Source organism: Acartia tonsa, chromosome 6 (assembly GCF_053477335.1).
Source record: "Acartia tonsa isolate MP-2025a chromosome 6, ASM5347733v1, whole genome shotgun sequence".
Classification (NCBI taxonomy): domain Eukaryota; kingdom Metazoa; phylum Arthropoda; class Copepoda; order Calanoida; family Acartiidae; genus Acartia; species Acartia tonsa.
In genome coordinates this window covers 26,406,707-26,430,455 of record NC_137265.1, presented here as the reverse complement: position 1 = coordinate 26,430,455, position 23,749 = coordinate 26,406,707, and the positions used below count along the sequence as shown (strand labels likewise).

General features: G+C 31.3%; 1 protein-coding gene and 1 long non-coding RNA gene across 4 annotated transcripts; one reads left to right on the top strand and one right to left on the bottom strand.

Annotated features, from left to right (window-relative positions):
• The first annotated feature begins 27 nt into the window (after positions 1 to 27).
• On the top strand, positions 28 to 23,664 carry LOC145322237 (protein GPR107). Of its 3 annotated transcripts, none has more exons than XR_013880574.1 (19): positions 28 to 291; positions 891 to 968; positions 1,297 to 1,432; positions 1,644 to 1,701; positions 2,031 to 2,152; positions 2,793 to 2,922; positions 14,145 to 14,320; positions 14,489 to 14,582; positions 15,068 to 15,178; positions 15,536 to 15,615; positions 16,882 to 17,024; positions 18,504 to 18,649; positions 18,922 to 19,035; positions 19,229 to 19,369; positions 19,505 to 19,565; positions 20,143 to 20,247; positions 20,818 to 20,921; positions 21,393 to 21,967; positions 22,517 to 23,664. XR_013880574.1 is itself a non-coding variant. In XM_080164100.1 (18 exons), exons 1-17 carry the CDS (start codon positions 144 to 146, stop codon positions 20,919 to 20,921), a joined length of 1,947 nt encoding a protein of 648 aa, XP_080020226.1. In that variant the 5' UTR covers positions 28 to 143; the 3' UTR covers positions 21,393 to 23,664. The 3 variants fall into 3 exon arrangements, 1 of the variants encoding a protein (XP_080020226.1); XR_013880573.1 differs by having other exon boundaries at positions 21,393 to 22,209; XM_080164100.1 differs by having other exon boundaries at positions 21,393 to 23,664.
• LOC145322235 (uncharacterized) lies at positions 10,559 to 13,095 on the bottom strand. The gene is made up of 3 exons (XR_013880572.1): positions 12,999 to 13,095; positions 11,944 to 12,024; positions 10,559 to 10,695 (listed from the first exon to the last, which is right to left on the bottom strand). It is a non-coding gene; the product is annotated as an uncharacterized LOC145322235 (long non-coding RNA).
• Positions 23,665 to 23,749: the final 85 nt, after the last annotated feature.

Genomic DNA, 23,749 nt, shown 5'->3' with positions numbered 1-23,749 from the left:
TATTTTTGTGATTCTATAATTACTTTCAGATATGTAGAAGATCTTAACAAAATGATCAGCTGAAGACAATATTTCATGCATATACATATTAAACCACCTTTTCTACAATTAATTGAAAATCGAACTTAAGACAATTTTGAAAAATGGAAAAGTTTTCACAATGTTTGGTGTTGATGTCTGTTTTAACAACTCTTGTCAATATTGGTCATGTTGACTGTAGAAAACGGCACCTTGTTGTAGTGGAAGACAGCAGACCTATCATTCATCTATCTTCTTTTGGATTATATCAAGGAATTTAAATGATTTTAGTATTTAATTATAAATAATGCAGGATAGTTGTTGATGTAAAATGTCACTTTTCTAAGAGTATAAACATCAGTAGAACAAATTTTGACAACACGGACCAAGGCATTTGTAATCATTTGATTTACCTAAGTTCTTAAAAGTTTGTTCAAAGCTTGCTTCCTTGGGTACAAGATTTATATAATTGATCTAATACCTAACTTTTGAAACAAGTTATCAATTGTGTACCTAAGTTATAATATTGGAATATGTCCCTCACAATTGAATATTAAAATTGGGGGGAGGGGGGGGGGGGGCGGATCATCGGTTTAAGTTAAATATCTTGACTTAAATATCCAAAAGGGTACGTTATAAAAAAATCCTGACGTGGTCTTTTAACATGCATGCACCCCTATAAGAAAGAAACAATATGCATGGTCAAATATTTAGTGTGATATCTTATGGTATATCGATAAGAATAATAATCTCTTTTTAAATAAGGATAAGTTCCTAAATATTTTTTCTTTTGTCACGTCAAGGCTCACTATGTTCAACTGTGTAAAAAAGTTTTAAGCATATTATATATATATAATCATTATAATGACCAGAGGGAAGCCTGCATGTAAATTTATCTCATTTTCATCCATCAGACGGTCCACCTGTTGACCTCAACAAACTTGTTGTAGGTAAGTTAAAAATAAATAATAAACATTTTTATTCAAAGCACTTTATTCTAGGGTAATGGTCGTTTTAGAGTTCAAGCTAAATCACAATATCTTTATTACTTGGGTCTAAACCCCAATAGGTCTCTAGGGGCTCCTGGGGGGAGGGTCGAAAAATTTTAATCTTTACACATGTCACAAAGATCTTTAATCTGGTTTTGATTTTTATTCCTTGTATTTTTGACATTATTGTTTCCTGTATATTGGACACGATAATGAACACTAAGTATTTTCGCATTTTTCCCTTATTTAGTTCATATTGATTCAATTACCAATTCATATCTTATGACAGGTTTTACCATCGATCGCAGCCTTTCCGATGGTCTGAATCCTTACAATGAAGGAGAGAGGAATGTAGGTGGAGCAGATGAGTGTATTCTTAATAGAAAGATAACAGAGATGGGTGCGGCAGGAGCTGGAATTATAAGGTCAGTTAGAGGATTAAAAAACAATTCCCAATACCAAGGCAAATAGGGAGAAATATTTCAACATGATAAAACTTATTTTGCATTTAACTCGTGATAAAGTTTAGTACTTTTGTGCAATTTGGTGTACAATACATTTGTGAGTGGCGGAAAAGATACCAAGTCGATGAAAGTAATTTTACAGACCATGCCTAACCATTTTTTTTTTTTACAGATTTGTATTGAATTTTGAGACCAAATCTGCTGACATTGAGTGCAGTCAAAATATGCAGGTAAACATGTGATCATTACTATTGTTGTTTGATCAAGTTTTTTTAAACTAAACAAAAAACTTAATTGGATTTAACAAAAAATAGAGTTACAGCACTGAAATTTAGCATCATAGTTGCTTTGATGAGAAACGGTCTTAATATTTCATAAGAATTACACATCTTCAGATAAAACTGTTAAATTATGACTTATTCCTTTTAACTTTCCGAAACAAAGATTTTGTTTTTTCACTTCTCTGTGTACCTGAAATAATATTTTTAAAATTCAAATCAGGGTTTATATCATGTATAAAAATTAAAATAATTTATCAATCAAATGTTTAATCTGTCAGGGAATATCTATCTCAATGGAGAGTCCTAACAAGAGAGGAGCAGAGGATGAATTGTCAGATAATAATATTCTTCCAATACATAGACCTCAAGCTGCCAGCCAACAGGAAACACAAGATGCTAAGTAAGTGCACTAAAAAATCCTGTAAAATCTGGATTGTTATTTCTTGTAAGTGGTCAATGATTTTTGACAATGTACGTACATATGATATACTTTCATCTTCATCATCAGGGCCGCGTCTCTTTATTTGACTATTCAGTTCAGAGAATGCCACAATTTATTTCCTCCATGATGTAATGTCGAGTCCTTGGCATGGGTCTCAGTTACTCCCCATGACCATTTTAGCTTAATTAGAACATTTTTAGTGCTCTGCCACCAGGTCATATTTGACCGTCCTGGTCTCCGATTTCCTTACCATCTTTGGAATCCTGTTTGGTTTTATTCTTAGCACAAGTCCTAGCCACCTTAGTCTTTTATTTTTACTTTCTGTTTTAATGCTATTGGACTTGGTCTGGGCATATAAGTTCATTGTTTGATATTTTGTCTGGCCAAAATACATATGCTATGAGTGTTGTTTTAGAAATATTTCTTTAAAAAAAGGGTAGGTATCATTTCCAAAAGATTAAACCTTCCCTTAAAAAATAATTGTTAGATTTATAATGTGTTCTAGAGATCTTACTGGCGCCAAACAACAGACATTAAACTTCACTATTAAAAAAACATTTTGAAAACACAAGTTTTTAATAATATATTTTTCTTCTAGGAGACAGAAGAGAAATATGAAGAGCACAGATATAGAAGATATGTTTGCTTTACCTTTGGATAAAGAAATTCAAAGCAACATGGATCAAGAAAGTAAACCTAAAGCTCTGCCAATTAAAGATTACAATAAGGTAAGATTTAGTTTACTTTTCTTTTACCTAAGAATTATCGTAAAAAAAATAGCATGTATTTCTTTTTTTTGTTTATCGATGAATAATTTATTAAATTGGATTTAAAGGGAGTGTGAACCAGAAATTTTCTGTTAATATATGTATAGAAGAGTGTTTTTGAAACAACATTAGATAAAAAAATTATCTGAAAGTTCCTTGTATAAGAAAATATTGACTTTTTAAACCCGGAAAAACCTTGTTGGGGAAGGGAAGAAAATTTTTTTGAGCAGCTGAGACTACATTTTTACTGTTTAAATCTATTTTCAATAACATTTTGGATGTAAAATATAGTTTAAAAGTTTTCCTAACAGTGTCTAATTAGTTATGTTATATCGAATTTTTATTTTACTACTGTGTTACTGTGTAATTGTCAAAAAATGAAGTATTTTAAAATGGAAATTATCTGTATAATGTCTGGTTTAGGATAGCACTGCCATCTCGTTCCTTACATGAATTTAATGATTGGACAAATGACTCCTGGGTATTTTTTCCGTTTTTCATTTTAGTTACTTATCATAGTTTAAAACAAAAAAAGTCTTTTTTGATAGTCTTATAATGTTGTAATTATATTTATCGCAAAATAGTTTGAAAAAAAAATAATAATTATATATGTTTTTTACAAATACTCATTTGGGTATGGGTTAAAAATTACGACTAATATTTTGTCCATCTTCCTCTAAGGAAGAATTTACAACAGCTGTTTTTTGTTATTATTTTGTATCAGTCAAATCTAAGATTGGAAAAAAAAATTTTCATATATTTCCGAGTTTGTTTCATATTTTTAATTGATTAAGCGTAGCAATTCTAATATGATCATTCCTTGAATTAAGTTAAGTCCACTTAAATTATGATGATTTTTTATGTTTTATGATGAGATTATGTTGTACGTACTTATAGCTGTGTGCCTAGTCTGCATAGGCGAAATAAAGCATAACCCACACAGACCAGCAATAACTTTTGCTTAAACCAAAATAAACTTAATACTTTACATTACAGACTAGCAGCTACGCCCCTGGAGCCTCGATAGGCACATGAGGTGGGATGGGGAAATCAACCTTCCCCCAATCTATAATTTTGATTTTCAAAAGAAATAATTATTTTCCTCAGGGCAGTTTATCTTCAGAGGGTGTTTGTAACCTCCTAACGTACCAATAGTTAAAAACCTTCCCAGGATATATAAGATCAAAGCTACATTGTAAAGTATAACCATATCGGTTTAGAGGTTAACGAGATCCTTAGTCAAACAGATAAGACATCCTACTAATTTCATGTAAGGATAATATATTTATTCTTTTCACTTTGAATTTTGATTTCTTGGATAATTAGACATAAGGGTATAAGCGAATCATCTCTGAAATTAAGTCTTAAAATGTAAATATGTACTGTACACATTAATCATATTGATAATTTTACACCTATTTACACAATATTTGTCGTAAATCATACTTATCTATTCGTGATATTTGGTTTCACCTTTTTATTATTAAAGGTATGCCCCTTACTTTTGCCTATCAAATGTGCTATAATTTGTTTAATTTTATTTATTAAATTTTCAGAAATTAAAAATATGATAACATCTAAGTTGAACCACCTCCGTATTTCTTCAGTTTGTGAAAGGTAAATATTTGATACAGATTTAGCTGAAAGTAAAAGCACGTCCGCTAGTGGTACTCTCCCCAAAAATACTTATAAACCTTCCCGGAACCTATAAGAAGCTACCCTGTTAAGGAGAAACTGATCGGTTCAGCGGTTAGCGAGCTCCTTTGGCGCAGACAAACAAACAATCATCATGTTAGTTTATTATAAAAGGATCATGTTTAAAATGAATTAACATCACCTTTTAATTATTGGCGTGCACAGGGTTTTACCAAGGGGTTCGTGAAGCGCAATTGAAAATTTGACTCCGTCTCATACATAAATCGATGAGGCTGTATAACAGACAACAAACTGGTGTATTTTTAGTGTCAAGGGGGTGGCCCAGGGCCCCCCCCCCCCCCCCCCCCCAATATGTCCATCCACCCACTCGAAAATCAAACAAGTGTCCTTGAATTGAAAAATTGCGAATTGCGCAATTTTTTTACATTTCGTGGGGTGTATCCACCCCACTTAATTTTGCCAGGTGGTGGGAAACAACCCCGTTTTGCAAGCCTGTGATTTTATTGAAACAAGGATGACAACATCCATAAAAGCGAAGCTATGAAACGGTATGGCAGACAAACATTATCTCTTGTAGAGTGTACGTAAGAACTGAATATACAAAAATTTTAATATATAAGTTTTGACAACTAAAATATGTCACATAACTTTTTAAGTACAGAATTCTGTTTATTTAAGGACATACTGACATTTTTAAGACTTGATTATAGATATCAAAATATTGTACCTTATTGTAATAGGAATCAGTAATCCAAAAATCAGATCAATCGGATGATTTTATTACATAAAAAAATTTTTATGAAAAAGTAAAAAATTAACATGTTTAAATGGACGTACGGACATTCTGGTAACGACTATAGAGTTGCTACGCTTACTAAATCGTACCTATCTACTACAGGAATCATCATGCAAAGTTTGAAATCAATAGAAAATTCTAACATGCCTAAATTAACGAAAAAAGCTATCCGTTCCGGACAGACTGACTGACTGACAGATGGACGGACGGACTGACCGACCCTAATTATAGAAAAGCTTCGCTTTAAAAAAGAATAATTAAGGAGTAGATAAACTTTTGAATTAAATACATGTTGGCATTCAAAATTAAATCAGCCCAAACTTTACATTTACATTGTCTTCAAACATTTATCTAATAAAATAATATTTTTTTGTTTAGACGACGTGGACAGTGATATCTAGACAAACTGAAGCTGATGATTCAAAATCAGTTAATAAGAAACATGTTCAATGGTTCAATTATAACAATCTCAATTTTATATTAGTACTTTTTTCTGTTCAATGATGACAACTCGAGGGGGAAGTTATTAGTGTTACTTCTGAAACACAAACTTATTCAGCTTACATTTCTTGGTATCAAATACGATTGCACGCCTCCGCTATTGGAAAGTTTTTTTTCTGTAGTCATTAAATCCACATATATGACTAAAAGTGGACTTTTCACGAACAAGAGGCAGTAATTTTAAAGCTTCTTTTTAATATATACATTTAGTTACATTTATAAAAAAAGCATGACAACAACCATAAAAGCTAATAGACCTATAAAGCTGCTGGTGATGATTATAGAGTTGCTACGCATTCTAAAACATACCTAACAGTAACAGATATTTAATTACCCGTGACCGTGGCGCAATACTTAACACATACACTCATCGTCAGAGAGGTAAAAGGTTATATTCTCAGCTTAACATCCCTTCATAGTTAAAGACGTTAAAAATGGTTCCTACTGCTGCTATGTCAGGTGCGCGAAATAAATAGTTAAGAGTAGGGGGAATGCCTTGGCCCAAAACAGGCGCAACTCATTACCATGCACAGTAAGGTTTTACTAGCCTTCACACCTCAGTTATGACGCAGAGTATTAAAGGTGCATGAGAGGTATAGAAACCGAAGCGACACCAAGACCCCTTGAGGTCATAAACAGATATTATTATGACAATTTTATGACTATTTTAACATGCCTAAATAAACATTATTGTAGAAGAGTTTCGTTTTTAAAAATAATTTTAAACTACAGTTACTAATACAAGCCTATATTTTGTGATGTTTTTGTTATATATGTATTTATATTCGTTTATATTATTTTCATAAAACATTAGTCCAGTCCACATTTTTTTTTCATTCATTTAACTAACATCACTTTGTTTGCTTCTTGCAATGTATTTGTACAGGTATATAAGTACAGTCCTCTTTCTAGTAAATATTTCGATAATAAAATTTATTAAAGTCCAGAAACAATAGAAATATTTCCAATCTAAATATTTGTTAAATACACTTTATGAAAAGATCTAATTTCATAAAATTTCCATGGATTATATCTTTCTTTTAATTTTACCTAGAATATCATAGAATGTCTCCTTTAAATATTATGAAAGACAGCTGTAATTATGGACCTTGTTTGCATTTTATTTTTTGTAAAACTGTTATATATGTATGTACTAGCGGCTTCATTCCTAGCCTCTAGGGGCTTTGCCCCAAGACGTTTGATCAAACCAATTTTTTGTATTTTAGATTTAAAAGAAAAATTTTATAAAAAAATTCTTTGTCGGGGGGGGGGGGGGGTGGGGGTCGATCCCACTATTTTAGTTTTAGTTTTAAAAAGAATTTTTTTTTTGTGGGGTTTGGAGTGTCCCACCCCCCAAGAAAATAGTCATAAACATTCCCGGGTCCTATGAGAAGCTACCCTGTAAAGGAGAACCCGATTGGTTCAGCAGTTAGCGAGATCCTTCGCTACAAACAAACAGACAAACAAACAGACAGACTTTGTATTATAGACTAGCGGCTACGCCCCTAGAGGCCTCTAGTGGCACTTTAAATGTTTTTGTTTGCTACGATAATTCTTTAGTACGATACCTCTTTATTTTACGTTGAAGTCTCCTGTATTTAACAAAAATTTTCGATTTTTTTGTCATTTCTCTTGGGAGGGTGGTGGTACCCTCCCCCAAAATAGTTATAAACCTTACCGGGAACCATGAGAATCTAACCTGTTAAGGAGAATCCGATCGGTTCAGCGGTTAGCGAGATCCTTCGCTACAAACAAACAGACAGACATCATTCTACTTTGTATTATAGATAACTATAATACAAAGTAGTCTATAATACAAAGTAGAACGAAGTCTGTCTGTTTGTTCATTTGTCTGTTTGTAGCGAAGGAACTCGCTAACCGCTTAACCGATCGGGTTCTCCTTTACAGGGTAACGTCTTATAGGTCCTGGTAAGGTTTATAACTATTTTTTTGGGAGGTGGGACACCCCCAACCCCCCAAAAAAGTTAAAAATACCCCTCCCCCCAAAATGAAAAAAAAATTTCTTTTTAAAACTAAAATTAAAATAGTAAGGTCGACTTCCCCCCCCCCCCACAAAGAAAATTTTATTTTTAGATTTATTTTTTAAAATCTAAATTACGTAAAATTGGTTTGATCAAATCTCTTGGGGCAAAGCCCCCTAGAGGCGAAGCGACTATTAATAATATACATCAATTTATTTATATCTATTAATAAAGTATATTTTAGAAAAGAATTTCTTGATCCATACATTCTATAAATCCATCGAGTTTAATTTGTTAGATAAGATTTAACATATCTAACTTCGAAATTATTAGATGTTGAAAATAAGGATGACACCATCTATAAGTAGCAAAGTAAAAAATTAAAAAATGTAATAACATCTTTATGAGCATGACAAAACTTGTGCCATTGGAATGTTTACTGAAAATACCCCATAGCAATATGGACTGACTAACAGAGAATTATAGAGAAGCTTCGCTACAAATAAAATAAAATACTAATAATAACCCGACACGTAACCACAAAATGCTTCAAAAAGGTAAAAAAAAAGTAACTAAAATGACTACCTAGTTTTTATAAAACTAGCGCCCGTTTGAAATGAAACAAGGATGACAACATCCATAAAAGCCAAGCTCTGAATTGGTAGGATTAACATTAACAGAGTGTCAGAACAGAATATAAATAATTAACGTCTAATCAAAATTTTAAGTTGAGGGAGGGGGGGTAGAATTAGTGACTAGTCACACGACATACCAGCAATTTTATTTTGGGTGCTACTCCCTTAGTTTTAGAGATAATTGGGTAAAATCTTTTTGGTTGTGTCTCCAATTACCCCAAGTTTTGGTATCTAACTTTAAAAAAATGCCGTTCACTGCCATCTTCTGCCGTCGTCAAAAAATTTGTTATTGCATTTCTCGCCGAATTAGGCAATTTGGAAACATATGAGACCATGTTATTTTTTTCAAATTCTCTGTTATCAAGGAATATCTTAAATTCAGTGCTTCTCCTGTGCTTTTAAAGATATTGAAACAAAATCTTTTGAGTTTTTAGGTTAGTATAGTCAGTAAAAAATATTTGAAAAGAAAATGGCGGCAGTACCGCTTCTGCCATCTACTGGTGTTTTCCGCCGCCACCAAAAAATTGTTTAAAAATTGCTTAAGTAAAGGACATACTTACATTTTTAGGACTTATTTATAGAGATGCTTCGCTTATAACATTATACCTTCTTGTGACATACATAAGTTTTGTCAAAAAAGGTTAATAATTAATATGTTTTAATGGACATACATACATTCAGGTGACGAATTTCGAGTTGCTACGCTTTTTAAATCGTACCTTACTATTTTAGGACTCATAATTTGAAATTAATAGAGTAATTCTATCATGTTAAAATTAACGAAATGAGCTCTTATTTATTATAAAAGCTTAGAAAATATTCTAAAACTTAAGGTCTAAACAAGTTTAATATCAATATAAAGCAACCTTGCACCCTAAAATGACCTCTAGGTTAATATATAAACAAGGATGATAAAATCTACAAGGTGAAGCTCTGAAATGTAGAACAGACCATCAATAACACAATAACAGTGTCAGAACTGAATAAGCATAATATTCATGCATAAGTCTAACTAAAATGTAAGTAATTGTTATGATTCGCTTTTATCATTGTACTTTGTTGTAATAGAAATCAGTATTTTAAAATTATATAATTTTAACTTTGAAAAATTTGTTATCAAAAAAGTAAAAAATCAGCACGTTTCAAATGGACCTACGGTTTTTTCTGGCAACGATTAGAGTTGATGTGCTTTCAAAGTTTTATCTGACTGTTTTAAGAATCATCATGCAAAGTTTGAAATCGATAGGACAATTATAACCTGTTTAAATTAACGAGCTAACCATTACAGACGGACGGGCGAACTGACCCTAAAAATAAAAAAGCTTCGCTTTTAACAACTAACCAAAACACATTTCTATCTGTCCCTGATATTTAATAGAAGCCGAGAAAAACAATTCTAGCCAAATTTTAATCTCCATTTTTAGTTTTCCTCTGACATATTTTTTTATTATAGTTTATAGTAGCATCGCTACTAAAAAGCTAACCCTTGTAACAGTAAATATTATGAAAACAAGGATGACAACATCCATAAAAGCGAAGCACTGAAACGGTAGGACAAATGGAAATTAACGCCTGTATAGTGTCAGAACTGGATATTCAGAATAGAAATGTAAAATTGTAAGTAAATTTGTTGAATAACTGCTTGATACAGGATAATGTTTGTGGACATACTTACATTTTTACGACTTGATTATAGAGTTGCTTAGCTTATAATATTGTACTTTGTTATACCAGGAATCACTATACAAAAAAAATCAGATCAATCGGATAATTAAAACAGATAAAAAATTGTTATTAAATAAGTAAAAAAATCAACATGTTTAAAATAGACCTACAGACATTCTGATAATCATTATAGAGTTGCTACGCTTTCAAAATCGTACCTAACTACTACAGGAATCACAATGCAAAGTTTGAAATCGATAGGAATTCTAACATGTCTAAATTAACAAAAAAGTTATCCGTTCGGGACGGACGTGCGGACCGACCCTAATTATAGAAAAGCTTCGCTATTAAAAAAGTCTATCCTTTGAGAATGTTTATATTTAAAATTTAACTAGAACTAGTTAATACATTCACATTTTTAAAAATACAAACAGATCAAGAAATCTTTGTTTATTTGATATTCAGGTTTTCTTGCATTCTCGACGAATTTCTTTAACACCTGAAAAATAAAATAAAAATTAATAAAGAACATTTTTGTATCTGTAGTTTATATTTTACTCGAGAACCCTTATAGCTTGAGTGAGCTAATTTCGGATTAAAGCTTCTGTAGGGACAAAGTTACTTTTAAGAATATCGGTGAACGCCACTCCCGTCAAAAATCGCCGTTTTCGGCGGTTTTCAGCGGGAGCAGCGGATACCGATATTCTTGAAAGTAACTTTGGCCCTAGAGAAGTTTAAATCCAAAATTACCTCACTCTAGCTCTAAGAGTTCTCGAGTAACCACACCCCACCCCCCCCCCCCCCCCCACCTCCTGCCCAAACCATTTTAGTGGACATTCTCCTTTAATTATCTATAAGTAAGAATTAAAAATAAATTTTACTCTCAAAACTTTGTTCGCGGTTTATAAGCGATATGAGGGCAATTGCCTTTATTTTTGTCTCATTTTTAGAAATCTATAAAAGTAACAGAATGTCTGTATGTGTACATATGTGTGCGTATGTCTTCGCAGAAAAATATTGCTATCCGCTGAACCTATATGGTACCCCTGTACATTACAATGTAGCTTCTCATAGGTACTGTACTGTACCTTCCACCCTCCCACATCCTCATTTTTTTATTTTCAAATTTGTATAACTTAATTGAAATTTTAAAAAGAATATTTATTTACTGCATCGTATTATATATAGTTTTCCGTCGATATTAAAATAAAAACTTAGTTAGTTTTGTTGAGTTAATAATACTAAAATTAATCTTTTATTTTATTGTAATATTTGTGGAAAATTGCCTATAATAATACGTTGCTATACATAATTTCTAATCTAGTGGAGATTATTTGGTTTCGAAGCCATACTTTTTTTCATAAAAATATTTAGGTTTGGTGAGGTCGTTTATTATGTTTCTCTTGTAAGGGTGGAAGTGCCCTCTCTCAAAATAGTTATTTACCTTCAATGGAACTTTGATACAAAAGCTCCACTATAAAGAAGAACCATATTGGTTCATTGGTTAGCAAGATTCTTTGCTGAATACACAGACAACAATTTTTTCGATCTTCCTTTTACTAACAACAGAACTGATTAAAATCTCCATTTTGAGTGAGATAAAAAACATTTTGAGCCAAACTTATAGTTAGATAATGTCACTTTAAACAGCATATAAACTAACTAATTTTCAATTTTCTTACCAGCCAATAAAATGTGTTACTCGAAGATCATCCCTATTTAATTCTCTCTCTTAAAACAAAATTACCTGTAAGAGTTACGAAGCTGCCATGAAGCAAATTTCGGGGAAACAAACATAATTCTTGACTGGCACCTTCTATTCACAGTTCTAAATATTTAGACAATTTAATTGATGGTTAAAGGATGAATTTCTTTACTTACTCCCTAATGAGTCCCTATCCCCCCCCCCTCCCCAGCCCTTAGAGAGTTTTTTTTTAAATCAAAGGAATTTCTTAAATTAATCAATCACGTGAGGTAAGGGTGGGGGGGGGGGGGGAGGAGAACGCCCTCACCATTAAAGTTGCTGAAATAGGGGATAGGAAAGGAGGTAATCTCTTCCCCCCTCAAAAAATGGATCAAGGAAAGAAAACGAAGTTTCATCGTATTTTCACAATAGCTTATGAAAGGTTATTTTAGGTTAGGTTAAATATGTGATAATGATTGTCCCACAGGGTTAGAAAATATGCCCCGCTGGGGCTAGAAATAAGAGGACGGCTACTATGAATATACGACGAAACCCGAAACTTCATTTTCTTTCAATGATTAAAAAAAATAAGTATTAAGAACTCGTCAAATGCCCTATCTTTTAGTGTTATTTAAGGGGGGGGGGGGGTTATGCAGCCATCTCGTAATCAATGTATAAATGGCACATAGAATTCGAATTTCTATCTGAAATTCTGCATGAGTAATCCTTGGTAGGTAATTTTCCCTAAATTGAACAAAAAGTTGAAAAAGTAACGAAATTCGAATTCTAAGTGCCATTTACACATTGATTACAAGATGGTTGCTTTACCCCCCCCCCTTCCCTCCCCCGCGGCCGCCATCCCTAGAGCAGTTAACAAAATAATATTATTTCTCATATTTATTCGAATCCGGCGGATAGGAACCGGTTCTCATCCATACGAGAAAACTATGTCTAGCATCAATTATATCCAGCTTTCTACGAATATAAAAATGTACAACCATAAGATTAAAACACCTCGGCACCTCGGGGCAAAAAAACTGGTTTTGATCTTATAATTGTACATTCTATATCCGCGGAAAGCGGTTTATAATACGATGAAAGAAAAAACTATTCCTTACTTAAAGCTTAACTAACGAAGAAGCTGAAATAGTCAACATATCCGAGTAATTTCTGCATTTTGTCTGAAAATTATGTAATATGTATTATGTTGGCGCTGGTAGCATTAGTGTACTAACAATATAAAAACCACGTCAAACTGAAATTCATCTGGATAAAAACCAGTTGGATATGCATACAATTTTACCCCACATGATATTAAGTAAATTTGAATGCCTAAATTTGTGCCAATTAAAACCTCGGGAATGGCATAGACGAAAAAATCACGGCGCAATTAATATGATAACTATGTACGTTGAACGTTCTACTATATTACTAGTTTTGCCTACATTGAAAATCTTTCATAAACAAACGTGATGTTTATTTAAATTTATGTAATTTTCCAATCAGCTGTTTATATTTTCTGCTTCAAAATAATGGAGGGGAAGTAATGAAAAAAGGGAAGAGTGGAAATACTAGACTAACCTATTCCGAACCTAGAAAAGAGTTAATATATGTGTCACAGTAAATTTGTGGTGTCAATTTTGTTATGTAATTTTAATGGCTGATTTGAATTTCCAAAAAGAACATGACTTATTTCATCAATTTCTCTGTGCCTGGTTCATATTTTAATGAATAATTTACATCTACAGATAGCTTAACGGTTAGGAAAAGTCAAGAACTATGCGAAAAAGTTTAATTTTAGCTATAATGAGAGAAAAAAGCAATTTAATGCACATTTTATATAATACGGAAAATTTCTTCCTTTCCCCGTACCTTATAAAAATCGGCGGAAAAAGCCGTTTTTTAAGCAAACAAAAGCGCGTTTTGCTCTATCTGTGAGATATTATGAATGAGATAATGTTAAGATTTGATATTAAGATGAGAAAAATTCTCGTTCACAGTCCCTTTAAAGGAAAGTATTTGTTCCCTGTTTGATTTTGTTATTTGAAATTTCGAAGAATCCTCCTTTTTAATCACATTGTATTAAACATAAGAGTGCAGAAGGGGAAAGTAGACAGAGCTGTGTTAACATCCCCCTCCCTGCCTTTCTCCATTTTTACTTTCTAAAGAAACTCTGTCCAAGCTACTGAATACAAACCTCTATATGTAAATCATAGATTCTTTAGATACCTAGGTAACTAATTTAAATATTTTTATTTTTTAAGATTACTGAGGAGATTAGTGATCTGAATAAAAAGTCAAATATTGAAGATAACAGTGCTAAAGAGGAACCAAAACAACCCTCTGTCGAGACAGGAGTAGCTGTCGTTGAACCAGAGAAACAACCGGAAGTTCTGAATACAGAAGACAAATGCTCAAAACATAAGATTCCAATTCATAGGTACCTAGATTTTTTATTTTTTAAAGAGCTTTTACAAATATTTTTTATACCTAGTAGGTACCAAAAAATTATGAATTAAGATAATTTGCTTCAAAGTAGATCATGAATTAATTTTCATGAATTGTGTTTAAATGTATCAATAGTATTTTTTATTCATATATATTTTAGTGAGGAAACGGGCTATCTTCAGATGTCATTTAAATTCAGCATTACTGAAGTTAACCAAGAAGGACTTTACTCCATTTTCTTTCATAACTGCCCGGTAAATTTTTTTATAATATCTTCATCATTTAACTGTTTTAAAGGATATAGAAGTGTTAAATTAGCCTTGCAATAAATTTTTTTTTGTAATGTTAATTTCGACAACGATTAGGCATATATGCATAAAATATCTATATTTTGGTAAACATGAAATTTGTTCTTTTTTACACATATAAAAACGATGTTTTGTTGAAACTTTTGATATTATATTAATTCTCAAGAATTAAGGTTTTTTCCAGGCATAACGTCTGTTTATCCAATTGTCTGATTAGCTAACTTTGCTTTTATGCATCTTGTCATTCTTGTTATTGTTTCATGCAACGTTTTGAATCGGGAGCCGCCATATTTTGCCGGAGTTTGAGCCGTTATTTTCAGAGCGGCTCCGGGGGTTTTCATAAAATATAAATTTTTAAATAGGTACCAAATTTTATGAAAAGGGTAGATAAATACCTATGTAGGTATTTAAATGAATGAGTTGTTTTTTAGCAACAAGATGGTGAAAGTGCTCCTCTTGATTTTGAGATTAAAATTGAGGAAAAAAATCGCGGAGAAAACTATTTATCAGCTGGTGAAATGCCACTTCCAGCGCTTTATCAGGTAACAAATTATTACGCCCTTAATCTCTATTTTGTTCTGTTTTTAAGTATTACTAAATGGGTTCTTGATCTATATGACTAAACTACCAATTTAAAAATTAATGTTTACTATCTATACACTTTCAAACTGTAATAGAAAACACCAACATTAATATTATATGAAAAAAGCAGTCAAATTATTAAAATATGTATATAATAAAATTAAAATCACAGCTACTGTTTACATAAAAACTAAATGTAAATGAGGAGAGGCAGTCAAACTAGCTGTGTAACGAGAGAAAGAAACGGAAAGTTATATACGAAAAAAATTTACCATCTAAATGGTTATTGTAATACAATACCTACCTATATATTTTAGATGTTGAGCATTCTGTTCTTATTGACTGGTTGTTTCTGGGTCTTTATTCTGAAGAAGAATGGTTCTGAACAAGTTTTCAGGTAATCATTAGTTGCGCAGTTAATCAATAACTATGTCTCGTAAAATACACTGCGCTACTTTCAGACAGAATTGTCCTTGTTAAATCAACCTTTTCTTATATAGAAACAAAACATCTCTTAATTTTAATGAAGTTGTCGAATGCCTAATATATTCCTGGATATCTTATAATCTTTTAGCGGTATTTTTTTGGCGACGTCTACCTTTAATGTCAATTTCATAATATACCTAGAAAAAGTCAGGGATAAGGGATGGGAAACGTAGGAAAATATTTTTTCAGGCCTATTTCAAGCCTAGGCCTAATAAACCAGTTTTGGGATGACGCAGTGGTTCGTCCTAAACGCTAATAAAAAAGCTGTGTGTGTGTGTGTGTAGATAAAGTATAGAATCAAATTCAGGTAGCTAGTTTAAAGTAAAAAACATAACTTTTTATAAACCTATATATTAATGGCTTTTGTTAAAATGAAGTTTTTTCTCTCCCAAAATTTTTTATCTTTTACTTTGGTAATTTAAACTGTCAGAAAGCTATCGTTGGGTTTCCCTCAGACAGATTTTAGTTTGTATTATTTGCATTTTTATTAATGAGTAAAAAATTTGAAAATTTCATTGCTAATTAAAATTCAAAATAAATAAATAAATATGCACTTGGGTAACATTCTATCAAGTTCTTTGGATACTATAATGTAATGATATATCTGTACTGTGTTGTATTGTACAAAAATTAGGGTTAAGGTGTTGTATCAATTCCGTACTAATTTTTTAAAAATTCAAAATACAACATCTAATTTATAAACTACCAAATGAAAATTTGTAGCTACCTTCTTTCCAAAAAAATAATCCCGTTATTTTTGTTTTTTCTATATGGCCCTTTTTTAATGTTTAACTCTAAGCAGATTTAATAATTAAACTAATGTGATCTAACACCATTTATATTTATTTTTTCGTAGCAGACGAAATCATTATTTTTTCTAGAATTGTCTGCTTCTAAAATTTCCGCCATATGTGATCACAGAACACTATTGGATCTGTGATCACAGAACTGAGAACACTATTGGTTTAGAGCGGTAGCCAATATGAGCCGTCCGCCAGTAAGGTCATTAAATTAGGCAAATGGTAAAAGTTGCATGATCCCTTTCAAAACCAGGCCGAGACCTAATTTATGGCCAGGTTTCCTATCCCTTATCCCTGGAAAAAGTGAAAAATCAACTGAATATTTGTAAGTTAAAACACCTATAAACTTAAAAACGGAATATTTTTTTTTCTCTTAGGATTCATTGGATTATGGCTGCTCTGGTATTTTTAAAATCCCTTTCCTTGTTCTTCCATGGAGTAAACTACGCCAAAATTGCAGCCAACGGTCATCATATTGAAACCTGGGCTGTTCTGTACTATATTACACATCTTATTAAAGGTAAATTTTGAGGGTCCAGCCGCTTATTGTTAAGAGTCTGTGCTTGAAGTTAAATGAGTAGATAGTTTCAACTATGGTCGTTCTAAAGTAGACAGGGCTCAATAGCTACTGGTTTAAACCATAAAATTATGAAATATTTTGCATCCGGGGGGGAAATGAATCTTGTTCAGAATATACACCCCTGCTTCACATACATGAAGAATACTAAGGGAGTAAGGGAGGGGACAATGGATCGAAAATTCAAATTTTAGGAGTCTCAGACTTTGGGTACTGGCTTAAAGGGAATATGCAAGAATTTAGCAGTTTCTGGCCAACCTTGGGTACTAATTATGATTGACGTCACGGGAAATCATGCAAAATCTCGCGGCAAACTGCGCGATAACAAAAACATAAACAATAAAAACAAACAGACAGAAAATTTTGATTTTAAAAATTTATGTTTATTTCGGCCGTGTACACTGCACAGTGTATAAACTAAAATTGAAATGATAATATCTATTATGAAATAAAATATAATTATAATATAATAAAAGGGTAGTATGTTACATCTAAATTATTTGTTTGATCCAATTATAATTATGGAAATTATTTATCTTTTGTAAATTGATTCATTTAAATACATTATTTTATCTAATTCGTTTATACGATTAGAAAGCATAGCAACTCTTTAATTGTTACGAGAAAATCGTTATTTGTAACATGCTTTGCTTATACTTTTTAGTAGTTGTGCCAAAATCCTATAAAATAAAGTATTAAGTTTTTTGTCTGTAGCTTAATATTTCAGTAATAAATGATCCGATTGATTTCTAAATTTTAGGGAGGCTTTGAGAAGTTCTGAATTGTTCAAGGCTTTTTTAACATTAAAATCTCAAGATGGCTCTCGCCTGGATGCTAGGGACGCAGCCACTAGTTATCCTATGATATGTTTTCTAAACTTTAAGGAACTTTTAAATTAAGATGTATTAATGCTCTCAACTTTTTTATATATTTAGTACCAAATTTTGTCGCAAGGTATTTTTTTTTATATTTTTTTTTAATGAAATAACTTGTGTTAAAATTTCTGTAGAGAGGTATTTGTTTAAATAAACGTTATAATTCAATTAAAAATAAAAATTTGGATAATAATAGTTGTAAAATAAAAATGGTTTCAACTTTCCAAACTTATAATACCAACATTTATGGAAATGAATTGTAACCAAGTTATTAATCTTTCTTATCAAAGGCTTGTAGTAAAGTACTGTTTGGAGGATGGTGCATTTGGAATCAAAACTAATTTAAAAATCATTAAATTTCTAATAAAAGTTGCTGCATGAGAAATACTCGTTTTATCTGGAAATATCTGGGTTTTTAACCTTATAGGGTCACAACTATAAAATTGAATTAATTGCCCATTGTCCCCTCCCTTACCCCTGAGAATACTACAGTCAATATCACAACATAAGCTTTAGATATAAAATATTTTTTTTATTCTATTCTCAGGTGGACTGTTATTCTTCACAATAGTGCTGATAGGATCTGGATGGGCATTCATCAAGCATATTTTGTCCAGCAAAGAGAAGAGAGTCTTCATGATCATTCTACCACTTCAAGTTCTTGCCAATGTCGCCTACATCATTGTAGAGGAATGAAATTGACCAATTATAAGTTTTTACTGATTAAAAGGAATGCATTGGATAAAGAATATTCCTTTCACCATTGTTTGAAATAAGTTCATAAGAATATTTATATTTTTTTCCTAATGTTCTTATATTCTTATATACAATGTAATGATAATGTAATTCAAATAATATTAATTCTAAGTTTTATCAGAAGACATTATTGAACCCAAAACTGCTAAAGCAATAAAATAATCTTTCAATAAATATAAAATTGGTTGATGATAATGCGTGAACAGGAAAGCGAAGAGGGGGCAGCAAGGAGGGCAACTTGGAAGGAGATCTTCATTCTAATTGATCTCATTTGTTGTGGAGCCATTCTACTTCCAGTGGTATGGAGCATTAAGCATTTACAGGTACAGATTATTCATATGGGTTATTGAAATACAATCCAGGAACCAAAAAGGATAAAACTTGTAATTGGCAAATTTAGAACACTAAATACTTACTCTTTAAAAACTCTTAAATAAATTATCCAATAAAATTAAAGTTGTTTTACGTTGAAAATATCTACAGCAAATGTTTTTAAACATTATATTTCTTTTTCAGGACGCTAGCAGCACAGATGGGAAAGCTGCCATGAGTTTGGAGAAACTAAAACTCTTCCGTCATTTCTATATCATGGTTGTCTGCTATGTTTATCTCACAAGAATTGTTGTCTACCTTCTCAAGATCACCATTCCCTTTCAGGAATTTATATTCAAAATTAAAAAATTTTTAGATGAAGTTTTATACTATACTTTTTGCCTACAATATTTTTAAAATATGTAAAATTGGTCTATATTTACTTTTATTAAGATTGAATCTGAATTTGCAAAATTTTAGTATTCTTGGTTTGATGAAACTTTCAAAGAAATGATAACATTTGCTTTCTTTGTAATGACAGGTAACATTTTTATTAGTCATAGCATTGTTGACCATTTATTCAATTAAAAGAAGATGGGCATTTAACGTGTCATAACTTCAGTAGAAACTAACTATTTTTAGCATCTTTGAAATGAAGTAATGTAAAAGATTGAAATGTTTATCAAATAGACAAATGGTTGAAATTGTTATCATTTTCAGGAAGGTACATGAATTTTAATTGCTTCCTCCTACCCAATTTTCTTTTGAAATATGAAGAGCCAGGACAAGATAACAATAGTAGATCAATATGCTTTGGAACTAATATTATCGAAACCTTATTTATTAAAATATGCAGAGATAGAGGGGACAATGGGCAATTTATTACACTAGTCCCCAAAGTTTTTAATAACATTTTCCTATTCGTTGGCTTAGCAACTTTGGGGACTTTGGTGAATTTTGATTGGTTGGTGCATTTATTTGGTTGTTCAAACATTTCAACCACTAATTTGCAGATGGGGTAGTTTTGTGTATCATCGTTAGGGTGTACATAAATTTATCGACCATTGTCTTATCCCTGTAAAATCCCGTAAAATATAAGTTGTTCATATGTTATTTAGGTTACAAGTTCCGTCCTGCCAGCAACAACCCATATTTCTCCGTACCTAAAGATGACGAGGAGATGGAACAAATTTTAATTTCTGGATCTGCTATCCATGATCAGGAATATATACAAGCATTTTAATGTATTTATGTATTCGATTAAAAATATGCATCAACATTAATTGATTTTATTTTAAAACTTGCAAAAGGTACCTACCTATGAAGATTTTTGTTATCAATATTTTTGCTTTCTAACTCCCACATTTAACCTCTCTTCATATAAAAGAGAACATGGCAGTATAGGTATTTTTTTTCTCTCGTCTATTTATGTAGGTACTAGTGTCGATTGTATAAGCTTTTATTATAACTGCATACTCCCAAACAAGTACTGCTTTCCAACAAGTGGCCAGTTTAATACTGATACCACTCCCCCTCTTATTCTTTTATTATAATTAAAAATATATAAGGGAGGGGTAGTAAGTTTTTTTTTCCATAATACTTAATCTCTACACAGTTCCCAATATAATCTAACCTAACCAAAGAAATAAACAATAAAACGATAAACTCATCCCCCTCCCCTTATTTTTATTTAAATTAAAAATATACGGAGGGAGGGTTATCAATACTGTGTAGTGTGTATTGATAGCGCCGCTATTTGAAAAAAATTGTATAAATGTGTATTGACTCGCAGGCTGTTATCAGAAAGTCGTATAAAATAGACTCTGACGAAGGTGATGATGAAGAAACTGTTGTTCTTTTCTCTAAGAATAATGAACTCAGCCATGAACTTGATTAGGTAATGTGACATGGGGGGACATGATTAATTTGGAGACCCCGTCCGACCAAGTTTTTGTACTGTACTTAGTAACATATTTGAAAGCTAGAATTATTAAAATATATCTTCCTCTATACTTACAGGAAGTAGGAAGAATAATACAAATATACACAAAATTTAGAAAAGATTTTGGGTTGTTTGGTCTATTTTTTTGTATTTTAGGGTGTTTTATAATGCACTAAACTCTTTGTTGTACGAAATCTCCATAATATTTGTGGTGCCCTTTATTTAATTATTATATTGAAATCATCTCTGTTGTAATTTAGATTTATTGAAATGAATACTTCCATCAAGGATAGGGTAATCTAATGATCAAGATATAAATATTTTCATTGCAACTCTTGTTATTTCTGTGGTAATATTGAACTTGATATGTTAATAACCTCCTTTAACTAAAAATTTGGTAAATTTTCTTAATAAACTTTTTTTCAGGCTGACTGAGAACATAGTGTAAACAAATTTTGTGTATGAAGTCCGCAGAATTCAGTTTTAATATGGCCTATTACTACAATTATGCATTCAGTTTTATTCTGGTGAATCAATAATATGGTCGACTAAGTAATTTACAAAACTTGTTAACAATGCATTGTACACAGATTTTATTACTGGGCCAAATCCTTTCAAATTTCCTAGGCTAGTTTAGGAGTTAAGGTTTCCAAAGTTAAGTCTTACATATCCTCTATATCTATGTAAGGCTAAGGAAACCCTAACATGAAGGCTAGCCAAGGATATTTGATAGGATTTGGCCCATTATGACTAAAGTGTTTTTTTTAATTTCCCTAACCAAAGTAAAAAAGAAAATTTTAAAGATTTCTTGAACTTTCATGGATTTTGTTTGGGCTGTAATAAGGTCATAAGAAGTTAGTTACCTAAAGCTCTATCCTGCAAACACTTCTTATTTATTCCAATTTGAAAATACTATAGTTCTAATAAAAAAAAATCTGTATTATTAAATATTGGCATTCATATTCCCTCATTATGATATTTCTCAAATTAGTGCTTAAAATGTAAAAAAAAAGTTTACTTAGTGATAAAATATTTGAATTAAGCTCAATATTGATTAGTCAAATCTTAACATGATTATAAGTCTTTTCACAAATTGCTAATGTATCTATTGGCCCTAGTTATTTTATTAATTTTGTTTTATATTTAGGTTTATTATAAGGCTCACTTTCAGTGCTTTTAGATATATTCGATGACAATAATTAATATTAATTCATTTGTTATTTAGTATTTATAAAACCCATCTGTAACTGAATCAATTTTAGAGAATATTTTATGATTTCAGCTGTTTAGCAGGGATCTTAAGGGATAAGACACTGGTCGATAAATTGTTATGCATACCAAAAATCAATAATTAATTAGATTAAAATTATAGGTGAAAAAGATTGGACACTATTAGTTTGGAACCGCCAAATCTAAAATCAATAGAAGAACCCAAAGTTTTCAATAATATATCATGGATGTAAAACTTTGGGGTTTTAGTGTAGTCCCTCCCTGTTTTTTTTGGGATTTGAAAAAAGAGCTGAAATTACAAAATATATTTTGAATATCAGATATCACTGATAAAACCATAGATTATGATTTTATATTATTTAATTTTTATTTTGTAAATTGTACTAAAAAGTAAAGTAGTAAGGTTTATTTGTCTCAGCTTATTTTTTTTTGGATTATTGAATTTGAAGCTTTTTTGACATACCTGTTCATTGTAAACACAGCCAAAAGAGGCTAGGTTCAAAGCCACTAGTATAGTTGGTACACCGACAAACGTCCTACCGCGACAAACGTCCTAATGCGACAAACGTCCTAAACGACAAACCTCCTAAACGACAAACGTCCTACCGCGACAAACGTCCTACTGCGACATCTCTTTAGTAAAACGTCCTAAAAATTTTCAAAAATTATGAAATAAAAAAAATCTTCCAAATTTAAGGACAAAATCCTCTAATTGTAAGAATACTTATCAATATAAAATTCAAAATGGCGATAAAACACAGAAATAAATAATCTTTAACTGAAATTTATTTTTTGAATAACTTTAACCATAGGCTAAATTTTAAAAATCTGTCCGACAGTTTTCCCAAAGTCTGTGTTGGCTATCAAATGGTATGGTTTCGAACCCGATACATCCTTGCATTACAAAATTCGACCTTTAAATTTTTAGGACGTTTTACTTAAGAGATGTCGCAGTAGGACGTTTGTCGCTTAGGACGTTTGTCGCGTAGGACGTTTGTCGTAGTAGGACGTTTGTCGCGGTAGGACGTTTGTCGGTGTACCGTATAGTTAAATCATAAACTTAATTCAAAGTAAATTTTGAGTTAGTATATTTTATGATTTTTAATTTTAAAATATTATACATAGTTGGGATGAGATATTTTGGGAAAATCTTTTTTCTTTGACTTTTCCGCAAGACATAATTTTTGTTAAATTGGTAAGAAATAAAATTTAAAAATGCAACAGAAATAAAATTTGTATAGATGATTATTACTGATGGCCTGAAAGGTTTGTGAAAGATTAGTTTTTCTTGAGATAAATAATCCATTTATGATTTTACCATATCTACCTTTCTTGCATTTTAATTATAGATATTGTTTTAAACATAATTTTAAATAGAGGTAGCTTGTTTTATCTGTTGACTAAATCAACATGAAAATTTTGTTATTTATTTTATAATTTTATTCCAATAAAGCTTTTTTATCATGTCGTTGTATGATTATTTTTTTTCTAAGCTTTTCTTTAATTAGGGTCGGCCTGTTTCGTTTATTATAACAGGTTAGAATTGTCCTAGC